Here is a 12234-nt window from a genome sequence, read left to right on the forward strand (position 1 = left end):
CTATTTCATTCCCAACCTAAATAATTCAATAGTAATTTCACCTTTAGGGTTCTAAAACTAGTTTCTCAAATCCAATGACTTCAGCAAATGGTTTCCAATATCCCAATGAGCATCTGCATATAGTATGGTAGTCACAGATCTGTGAATATCATCCTGCCCTTTCAGATCTACTTCAGATCAATCCAAACTCTTTTTTTTCCAACTTGTGGAAAATGCAAGGCTCTTACGAGTATTTCTGTGAAACTTCTGGGCCTTCTCAGAGACTCTTCTGTATTGAAGATGCTGCCAAGTTAATTGTTCAGTTTCAAAATGACGTTGTTCATTTGGGTGTGTAGCAAAGGCTGGGTTGCTCTTTGAAAAACTCCTATCTGTGCCATCTTTAACATCATCCTAAAATACTGATGGGCTGTCAGATTCTAAAAGCCTTGACTATTTCTAATTTTTTGCTGGCTGACTTTGTGGGCTTAGAAAAACAGTGATTTGCATAAGTTTTATTCTCTATCACAAATAACTGTTTCAGAAGGACATTAAATTGGTTAATGTTTCTGGAAAGTTCTCCAGGAATGAAAATCAGCACAATGCTAGCAAATCTTATTTTCTCTGATATATGTCTATTTCAGGGAAAGCAACATTAAGGAATTTAAGTTCCTTTTTACATGATAAGGTGATGCGATAGTTAATTTTTTTAAAAGAAATTTTGGGCTGGTCCTTTTCTGGCATGGTAGATAATTTTAGCTTTAATGATACTCATTGGCTTTAATAGATATCTTTTAGGCCTAAAAATTCATGAGTTAATCGAGTGAGGATGATTGTGGAGTATCTCCACTACACTAGTTTACTTAGTTCAGCACATCATGATTATATTTCTATAAAGCCCTGAAATAACATTTTGCTTCTTTGTGGGTATAGGAGATAAATACCCTTTATCTTTCATTCTCATGGAATCCATTTTTGCTGCACTAATGTACATTAAGAAGTTTCTAATGTGATGATAAATGTCAGCAAGAATGGAATTAATTGGGTGGTCATCCCTGAAGGTACATATTTAGTGTTGGTTCTCAGAATTGTCACTTCCTCAGCTTGCTTAAAAATAGGGGATTTACTTCATTTCTCAGCTTGAATCAAAAGTAATTTCTTTCCCTCAGGATCCCCCTTCTTTGACAGAAATGATTTTAAGCTAGCTTCCCTATTAACTCATTCTCACTCTACCGTGACCAAACATGACTGGATTTTCTTTCTCTAGCTTCTGAAAAAAATGTGTAAAAATACATCAAATGTCTACACAAATTATGGTCCTGTGCCGAATTTTTATTTGCAAAAGCATTATCTATAACATGGAATGGGAAGGATATAATCTATAGGATATTAGAAATAAAGCAGTAAATACTCTATGATTTTTCCATTCTATACTCCTTAGACTATCTTTATGAGTTGATAGGTAAAATATAAAACTCTAGCTTGATGCACATCTATTTTATAGGGTTCATATAAATCAGGGTGCCAATGTCCTTTCCTTTAGATTATTGTATTTCAGTATTGCGGTCCTTTTATATATCCCATTGTCCAGTATAATTTTATTTCCATGTATTTTTGGATTTGAAATATATATGAGACCTCTTCCCTCCTTATCCACGAAATCATTACCCAAACATAGCATAGAGGAACATCCTAAAGACATAGGAAGGAAAACTTAAAGCACATGAATGACATTTTTTATTTATCCAAATAAATGTATACATAGCAATAAATTCATTTAAATAGATTTAGTGATCTTCTGCTTAGCACATACCACTTGGACAATAGTCTTAGCCCATAAGGAACTTAAAATCTTGTTGGGAGATAAGTTATGCAAACTCAAATGCCTTCAGGGCCCATGAGTTAACAAACGGTGGCCTAGACAGGTGTAAATGGTAGGGAATGGAGTGTACTATGGAGCACTAGTGATCATACATCTCATTTTAAGGGATTCCAATTTAGTACCTTTTAAAACCACCATGTGGACAAATGAAACATTTTTTTATGGAAAAATTCAACCTATTAGGTAGCACTTAGTCTCTGGACAGCCAACTTTTCAGTATTTCAATGATCTAATGTTGTATAACAAGCCACCCTAAAGTTTAGAGGGTTAAAACAACAGTAATTGTTTATTCTCTCTTGTGGCTCTGGAGGTCATTAGGTCCAGCTGGGTGGTTCTTGCTCATGGTCTTTCATGTAAGTCACAGTCAGATAGTGACTGAGACTGGAGTCACATGAAAGACTTCCTCTCTTGGATCTAGTGGTTGATGCAGGCTGTTGGCTGGAATGCCTGCTGCAGCTCTCTGTGAGTACTGGGCTTCTTTATAGCATGCTGATTGAGCAAGAAACTTCAAAGAGCAAGTTTCCTAAGAAGGAGAGAGTGAGGGAGGGCAGCACATGTGGTCACCTGATGCGGGAGAGGGGCTGTATCATCTTTAACTGCCTAGCATTGGAAGTCACATGGTGTCATTGTCCACTGCAGTGTATGTTTTAAAAGTGAGTCACCAAGGCTAACCCATAATCAAGAGGAGAGGAGCTTAGATTTCACCTCTTAATAGGAGGAGTGTAAAAAAAATTACAGATTAGAACTAGCACAGGTAGCCTTACATTAAAGAATAATAAAACTAAATATATAATAAACTTGGATGTAATAAGGGTGATATAGAAAATATTTAACAGCGTGGGCATTGACCAATCTATATATATAAAAGCCAAGCTACTGAATGACCAGTCACTATGATGCACATTGCGGTGACCAACTGGCCTGATTGGAGCCCCAGTCAGCTCCCCTCAACCTCCCGTGGCCCCTCCCCCCAGCCAGCCCCACCCCTGATCAGCTCCCCCCATCCTGATCAGGGGCAGGGCTGACCAACCTCCCACAGCCCTTCCTCTTGGCCAGCCTCACCCCCTATTGGCCCCCCATCCCGATCAGGGTTGGGACCAGCCGGCCAACCTCCCACATCCCCTTCTCCCCCACCCCCGCCAGCCCGGCCCTGATTGGCCCCTATTGGGGCGGGTGGCCTGACCCCACCTGTGCACGAATTTGTGCACCAGGCCTCTAGTAAAAAATATAGCATCCACAACTGATATGAGCTCTGGCTATCATCAAGGCTCTAAACATGCCCTAGAATCAGCAAGAGCTCTGGGAGGTCAGGAAAACTGAAGTCATGTATGTGAAATAAGATGTTTTAGGTATTCTTGCTGAAGCTTCAGAGCACCCATGTGGTTGTTTGATTTCTTTGTTTTGTCAATCTTTTTTTTAAGATTTTCTTTTAAAAAATATATATTTTATTGATTTTTTACAGAGAGGGAGAGGGATAGAGAGTCAGAAACATTGATGAGAGAGAAACATCAATCAGCTGCCTCCTGCACACTCCCTACTGGGTATGTGCCCACAACCAAGGTACATGCCCTTGACCAGAATCGAACCTGGGACCCCTGAGTCCACAGGCTGACGCTCTATCCACTGAGCCAAACCAGTTAGGGCTGTTTTGTCCCTCTTGATCCATCATCAGTTAGAAACATTTTCCTTGCATGGCTCTTACCCTAATATTCTGAAAGTTTATTCTTTGCAAAAGGGAGAGGAGTTGGGAGGAATGGGAAGAGAAGGGGTGAGCTCTAGGAATACACTTAATCTTTTGAATATATTATATTTCAGTCCAATGTTATTTAAAAGACAAGTTGAGATACACCTGGATTCTCCCTCTCTTGACCCAAAAAGCAGACATACAAATGCTTGGGTCTTTGGGTAGTATATTATTTTTATGTTACTGCTGTATTACATTACCACAGCTGTAGCAACTCAAAATCACAAATGTATTATTTCACAGTTCTGTAGGTTAGAAGGGTGGGTTGGCTTGGCTGGTTTCTCAGCTCCAGGTTTTGCAAGGCTGAAATTAAGGTGTCAGCTGGGCAGGCCCTTAGCAGGAGGCTCTGGGAAGACGCCTCTTCCAAGCTCATCATGTGTTGGCAGAATCCAGTTTCTTGTGGTTGTAGAACTAAGGTCCCTCCTTCCTTCGTGAAGGTTAGCTAGGAGCCACTCTTCACTCGAGGTCTCTCTCTGGTCCTTGCACGTGGCCCCTGCATCTCAGAGCCAGAAACAGTGTGTGGAATCCTTTTCACTCTTGGATTCTCTGGACTTCTGGTTGTGTAGCATCTCTTCTGACTTCCTCCTCTTCCGTGTTGTATCTCTCAGATTCCAGTTAGAGAAGGTTTAATGCTCTTAAGAGCCCATGTGATTCAAATGGGAACACAGAAAATCCAGGATAACCTCCCTATTTTTAGGTCCTTAAACTTAATTACTCTGCAGTCCTCTTTGCCATGTGATGTAACATATTCACAGGATCCAGGGATTAGTATGTAGATATCTTTTTGGGAACCATAATTCTATCTACTATAGATAGCAACAAATAAAGGTGCTTTTATATCCACTTATTTCCTCAGGAAAATAGTCCAGTCAGTAACTTTGTGTTAACCATTAAGACCTTTTGAAATATGAATCTTAAGGTTGAATGAAAAGAATATACACTTATGGAAGAGAGTATAGGTTTCAATTTTTACAAGAAAAGAGACATTCTTTCTTGATATCCAATAATGTCTCCAGTATACTATAATACTTAAGAGAACTGGTTTGAAGTTCAGACTGACCAGACTTTGTACAAGCACATTATGCTTGTAAATTTCATTGTCTTCATTTGTGTAATGAGCTAATAATTGTTATGGTTGCTATGGGGAAAAACCTATCAATAGGAAATGCTGAGGACATAGTAATTGCTCAATGAATATTAGTAAATAATAATAATAATAGAATGACATATACGTGGACTTCTTTATAGATGGGGAAAAGGTATGGGTGGGCCAACAAGAATCAGCACTTAGATTTCCTGCTAGTTTCAGATTACTGACATACATAATTATTCTGTTAAACATAAATTAATAAAATGATTGTTCTGAAAAGGAATTTATATTAAGCAGTTTAGCTTCAAACAAATTGCTTTGTTTGAATCAGAAAGGGAATTGGCTGAAACTCACAGCCATCTGAGTCAAGGGTCGGCAAACTATGGCTTGTAGCTAAATCTTGCCTGTTCCCTGTTTTTGTATGACTCACCAGAAATTCTTAGAGAGAAATGTTTGTAGTTGATTTGATGATGCAAAGCACAAACTTTGAACCCCAATTAGGCAAAATGTTGTCCTGCACCAAAAGAATTCCATTCTTTTTAATAGTCCTGTATTACCAAAAATTGTACATGATTATTATGTTTTGAATTTCATTAAAGATTTGTGGAAAAATTTCTCACTATAGCAGTATCTATATAACATCCTTGATTTTGCCTCTTAGTCTGCAAAATACCTACATGTTTACCACCTGACTCTTCACAGAAAATTTTTTTTTCCGGAGCTCTAATTTAAGTGGGGTGTAGATTCTTCATAGCTGGAAGGTACTCCCAAGATCTTCTAATGCAACCTTAATTTCATAGCTAAAGCCGAACCTCAGAAAGTAGGCGACTATTCCACCACAGCCTAGCTAGTTGGTGATAGTGGCAGAATGAGTCAATCGATCTTTTGGTGGTCAAATCAGTAAACTTTCTACCAGAGTAGGCAGATACTCTGGGTAGCATGGTTGTACTTTATTAATCTTTCTTTACATGGACCCCTGTGTTAACACTATTCCATTTTTTTTTTTTTAATGAGGAAAGGTCAGAGGTTACACCGCATAGTAACTCAGCTGTCCTGTGGGCCCATTAAACAGGGCCTGGCAAACATCAGCTTGTTGCCATGTTTCCATCTGCACGGAGAGCCCGTTAGAGTCTAGGATTTCTCATTAAACTGTTTCAGAAGCACTGGTGCTGACTTTCTCTGTAGTTAGTAACAGCGAATAAACAGGCATGTTAATATATTCTCATTGAACCATGTCCAGTTTAGGATGAGATTGTTTATTGAGCAGAACAATAGCCCTAAATTGAAGCGATAATTTCCCCACTTGCCTCATATCCCCATTGTTCCCTGGTTAACATTGCGTTTGTTCTTGCTGCCCTCCTGCCTGGATAATGATGATCACTTGGTGATATTTGTTTCTCTTGCTACAGGTGGTTTACAAATCCAACGACTGTCAATGCTTTCTATAGTGCATCCACCAACCAAATCCGTGAGTACTCGGCTTCTCTTCTCCTTGTTAATCTGGTACAAAATGGAAGGAACTTTTCCAGGACTATGATTAAGGGTAGGGCATTTTTTATTTTTGCCCCAAAAGTGACCAAGTATTTTGGTGAAAGAAGTTTGTTTCCATACCCATATGCCCAATTTTCCTCACTCCCTTCACCTTACAAGTTCTTTAAAGCTTTATATCACCATTGAGTGAAAAACTCCCAACTACAATAAATAAAAATACAATGAAGTTAGCCATGAAAAGAAACAAGCTTCCACTTTTCTCTCAGAATGGTCTTACTGATTTTGTCTATACCATTTTGTTTATTTTTTAGGATTGAGCAGAAAAACAAGCAGATAACACTGGGTAGATTATAGAACCTGAGGGGACTATCTATATAGTAGAGGCCCAGTACACGAAATTGTGCACATAGAGGGGGTACCTCAGCCCGGCCTGCTCCTGCTCACAGTCCAGGAGCCCTCAGACATCCTTAGAGTTGCCTCGGAGGCGGGAGAGGCTCCCACCACCACCACTGCACTTGCCACCCATGAGCTTGGCTTCTGACTGAGTGGCACTCCCCTTGTGGGAGCACACTGACCATGAGGGGGCAGCTCCTGCATTGCACATCTGCCCCCTAAAGTTTGGAAATGTTCTGATTAACCCTAGGATGCAAAGCTTTGAGTTTCTTTTATTTACATGCTGTGGATATATGTAATTATAAATGCCATGATAAGTTTAAAAATGATTAAAGATCGGATTGGCACAAATTAAAAATCTGACAGCACCAAATGTTGGCACCCAGACACTGCTGGTGAAAGTAGAAATTGGTTCACTCACTTTGCAGAGAAATTTGGCAACATAGAAAGACAAAGTTGTGCATGCATCTCTCTGACCATCATTTGCACTCGGCATGTGCCCTAGTGCTGTGATTCTCAAAATGTGGTCCTGGGACAACAGCAAGAACATCATGGGGGAACTTGTTAAAATGCACTGTAGACCTATTGTTCACAAACCCTGGACACAGGGCTCAGAAATACCTTTTATTAAGCTCTCTAGGTGACTAACATAGTTTGAGAACTACTGCCCTAAAGAAGTCTCATATAGTAAGCCCCATGTGAGAATGCTCATAACAGTATTGTTTATAATAGCAGGAAAAGGGGAATAAGCTATGTGTCCCTCCACAGGAAAATGAATTAAATGTGGCATGTTTACACAAAGGAATGCCACATAGCAGTGAACAATGAGTGACCTAGAGCAGTGATTGCGAACCTTTTGAGCTTGGCGTGTCAGCATTTTGAAAAACCCTAACTTAACTCTGGTGCCGTGTCACATACAGAAATTTTTTGATATTTGCAACCATAGTAAAACAAAGATTTATGTTTTTGATATTTATTTTATATATTTAAATGCCATTTAACAAAGAAAAATCAACCAAAAAACTGAGTTCGCATGTCACCTCTGACACGCGTGTCATAGGTTCGCCATCACTGACCTAAAGTGACATGTATTAACATGGGTGAGCCTCACAGATATTCTATTGTGTGGTGGAAAAAACAACTTGGGAAAATATATTGAGTATGTTACTAGATAAATGAGGTTCAGAAGCATGCGGGACAATTCTATTTGACATTCATGAGAATGACAATGGTGAGTTCAGGTTGGTGGTTACCTGTTATGGAGAAGGTGGTCCTCTTCTGCTTGAGCCCTTACACGTTTCTCATACCCCCTCCCCCTCCTACACCTCTTCTGGTCTCCATCTTCCCTCCCTTGCTTGGCAATAACATCTAATCTCATGGTTTTAAGCATCTCTCTATGCTGTTTATTGAATGTGGGGGATGGAATTTATAAAGACTAGCCACTCTTGACCATGCCCCCCCATACCTATAATCACCTCCTCTCTGGCATCCCTGCTTCTGTCCTTATCCCCCTTCAATCTATTCTAAATATAATATTGCAGTATTTTAAGATGTTTAACAATCACCTCATTTTCCTCCTTTGCTCAGAACCCATTATCAGCTTCCTCGCTTATTCAGATTAAGAGCCAAGCTACTTGCAATGGCCAGGGGCCTCTTTCCAGGCTGCCTTTATCCCTATCTGTTCCAGCCACATTGGCCTCCTTCCTGTTCCTAAAGCATGAGACCCTTCCCTCCTGGCATTTATACTCCGGGCTCTCTTTGAGTAGGAAAACTTCCCTAAGTGCTCTGTATGGTTCACACTCCCAATTCCTTCAAATATTTGCTCAAATGCTACCTTCTCAGTGAGGCATCCTGCATGCTCACAGTACACCCTTCATGCTGGCCCTCATCTGGACAGGACTCCCTGGCCACAGAGGACAGACAGCCCTGAGGCTGTGGTCTCCTGCTCCCAGCAGGCACATCTCCTTAGAGTCGTCCTCATGTGGCCACACTTGGAATGGCAGTCTCTGCAGAACTGATCTGGGAGGGTAGTGAACAGAAGGAAAACAAGCAGATGATGGTAATTTGGATTTTTACATCCATTTATGTAATCAAATCAGTTAAATATTTTGAATGTCACTCCTTACTGTACAAGTATTCACTATTATCATGAAAATACCATTGCTTTCTTCCCCCCAGCTTTATGGAGATACAATTGACAAATAAAAATTGTCTGAATTTAAAGTGTACAACATGATGTTTTAATATAGCTCCCAGTTGAAAACTATGCTGCATATGGAAATTTATGGCTATCAATTAGCTATAAGGCTATCAATTATAAACATTATAATAATATGAATTATATTTATATAATATGAATTATAATATTACTTGAAATAACCTATTGGGCAATAGAAAATTCTGTAGATTATCCACTTTAAAAGAAAATGTTTTATATAATATTTGGTACATGCTAAATAATATATGGAACATGCTAGAACATATGAAGTTATAAAGGATATAAGAAAACATATGATAAATATATGCCTGTGAATCCACCACCCAACCAAGAACTGGAACATTCCCAATATTATTGCATCTGTCCATGCTCCTCCCCATCCTATTCCTCTCCCACACCATAGAGGTAACCATTATTCTGATTTGTGTGTTTATCATTTTCTTTTTTTTTAAAATAAATTTTAAATCATTTAAGAATCCCTAAACAATATATTTATTTTTGTTTATGTTGTAGCATATTAAGAATGATATGCAATCTTAAGCAACTGTGTTTTTTCAATTAGTATGTTTTTAAGATTCATCCTGTAGCATGTGGCAGTAGTTTATTTCATTTTCACTGCCATATAATATTCCATTGTGTGACTGTATCCCAGATTACTTATTTGTTTTACAGATCTTTTCTGTTGAGAGACCTATGTGTTTCCCCCTATATTTTTGCAATTATGAACAGCACTGCTCAGTATATTCTCATACAAGTCCCCTAAAAAAGTGTTTGGAGTCTATACTAGGGATGGAATTACTGGCTTGTAGGGTATGTAAATACTCAACTTTACTAGATAACACCAAATGTTTTCCAAAGTGAGTGTTCCAGACTATGGAAGTGTTTTCATCAACTATCATTTTAACCACTTCTTAGCATTGGTAGACTTAATTTTTACCAATATAGTGAATGTAATAGATCAGCCGTTATGCAAGAAAAGGCATTGAGATAGACTATTCACTAATGTTTCCATACTCACTTTCCAATGTCAGTGAATGCTTTTACTGCTCCTTTGAAGATTTAAGTAAGTCTCATAATAATTCTGTCTCCAAGATTCACCCCTGCTCAGCCTTTTTCTTGTCTGGGAAGAACCAATCCTATCAGAGGTTTACTGAAGAAGCAGCCATTTTAGGGTAACCCAGTGGTTTCTGGAAAGCTCATGAGCAGAGGGGGTTTGGAATGAACAATTTGAAGTGGGATTTTAATTAAGAGATTCAGCTGTTCCTATTTTCCTAATGACCAGTGTTTGCTCTCATTGTAAATTACATTCCCAGGCAAGATGACAGGGAATCCTTTGGGCGATTTTTTTCTCTCTCCTTTCTGATTTTTCTGGACTACAAATTAAGACAGGTGGAGTACCTTCTTATACATTTCCCCACTGGGTTTCCTGGGACACCCCAGCCCCAACTGCCTTCTTTTTGCTTCACTGAAGAAATGAAAAATTGAGGTGATTTTCTGAAATGAACATCTTTATTGATTAGGGCCTGATTCTGACAGCATGTGGCCATCTGTTTAATTGGGTTTCACATCTAAGATGTAACTATACTTAGTAACGTGATTTATGAGGATTTCATTCAGTTCCCATTATCATTTTCTGATTTATGCCAGTTAAGTCTGCTTCTGCGTACAGTAGAGACCTGAGTAGAAAATAGAGAAACGAAAAACCTATAGTTTTTTTTTTGTTTGTTTTTTGCAAATCCACACCCTTGTATGAAACACTATGATTTGTGACTGTCTTTCAATGTTAGATATTTTGCAGGGTGGATATAGTTCCTTTTTTTTCTACCCTTGTCAAGCTGGGTAGCAATGTCCTTAGATACAAAATAATAGTAAGATAGTAATGGTTTAAGTCTGCTCAAGGAGGAGTTATGCTCAGGAACTGTTGCAGAATTTAATTATACTTGAACTGATAAGGTGGTTTAAGTAGAACACAAGGAGCTGAGGTGATTGGTGCCCAAGCTTGTGCTTCTCTAACTTTGTGGTAACAGCAGAACTGGTCTACTTAGTTTGAGTAGGGCAGTGATCGGCAAACAGTGGCTCGCGAGCCACATGCGGCTCTTTGGCCCCTTGAGTGTGGCTCTTCCTAAGCCTTAGGAGTATCCTAATTAAGTTAATAACAATGTACCTTCCTATATAGTTTAAGTTTAAAAAATTTGGCTCTCAAAAGAAATTTCAATCGTTGTACTGTTGATATTTGGCTCTGTTGACTAATGAGTTTGCTGACCACTGGGTAGGGAAATAGCGAGAACCTCAATGGGAGACCTTGAGTTCCACTGATTTAGTTTTGACTTTGGTCAAGGTATTTTTCCTTCCTTGCCCCTATTTTCTTCATCTGCTACATGTTGAGATTACCTAGCCCACAGAGTCTTGGGTAAGGATTTAATGAGATGAATTTGAAAAGTACCAGTACATTGCCAAAGTTAGGGTTTATATATCTACTAGAGGCCTGGTGCACTGGTGGGGTCCCTTGGCCTGGCCAGCAGGGATCAGTGGACCTCTGTGCCACCGCATCCCGGCCTTAACGCCAGCTTGTTGGACTCCAGCCCACTGTCTGTGTTGACCCTGCACAGCACGAAGTAGTGCAGGAAGTGGCAGGCAGCCGGGGAGGAGCCCGAGGCCGGGCTGGGCACAGTGCTGCACCACTCCTGCTCATCCTGGCCCAGCTGTGTATGCTTCCACTGCTGATCGGGTACGCAGGGGGAGTGTCCATGGAAGAGGCTCATGCCGCTGCAGCTGTGTTTGCCAGCCGTCAGCCCAGCATCTGGCACCCGTCTGTCAGCTGAGCGGTGCTCCCGCTGTGGGAGCCCACTGACCACCAGGTGGCAGCTCCTGCGTTGAGCATCTGCCTCCCTGGTGGTCAGTGCGTGTCATAGCTACCAGCCGTCCTCCAGTCGTTTAGGCTTTTATATATAGACTAGAGGCCCGGTGGCATATGTGCATTCATGTTTCACTTGCCACATACAGAAAGTCTCTTCAACTTTGACCCGTAGAGTGCGTGACACACATAAGGAGGTACTGGCCTTGGATACAAAGATGGGCAAAGCCTGGTCCCTGCTCTCCAGGTGCAACGTATAGATGGAAGATGCTTGGAAGAGGAGCGCGGGATTCTAACTCTGCCCCGGGACTAGGAAAAGGCTTCCAGGAGGAGGCACCATTAACAAATAAGCCTCAATTAACTGAGTAAATGATCAAATCATCTGTCACAGCCACACCTGCTGTGTTTGTAATACACCTGTGCACTTTGTCAGACAGGAGTCTTAGGTATGCATTTGGGTAACTGTCCGTTCCTGTGACGTACCTATGCTTCATAGTGTAGGTCTAGTTTCCTCAGAGAGATTCCTGTCAGAGAAAGTAAAAAACTTGGAAAGCAACTAATTGAAAGCTCTTTGTTTAAGGAAATA

General features: G+C 40.2%; 1 protein-coding gene across 1 annotated transcript in view; it reads left to right on the forward strand.

Moving 5' to 3' along the window:
• PHEX (phosphate regulating endopeptidase homolog, X-linked) overlaps positions 1-12234 on the forward strand; it is a 201391-nt gene that overhangs the window by 146981 nt on the left and 42176 nt on the right. The window contains exon 15 of the mRNA XM_006752997.2: positions 6102-6160. Within this exon, the coding sequence (XP_006753060.1) occupies positions 6102-6160 (59 nt within the window). The remainder of the gene's footprint in view (positions 1-6101; positions 6161-12234) is intronic.

This window comes from Myotis davidii, unplaced genomic scaffold (genome assembly GCF_000327345.1).
Source record: "Myotis davidii unplaced genomic scaffold, ASM32734v1 scaffold930, whole genome shotgun sequence".
Classification (NCBI taxonomy): Eukaryota; Metazoa; Chordata; class Mammalia; order Chiroptera; family Vespertilionidae; genus Myotis; species Myotis davidii.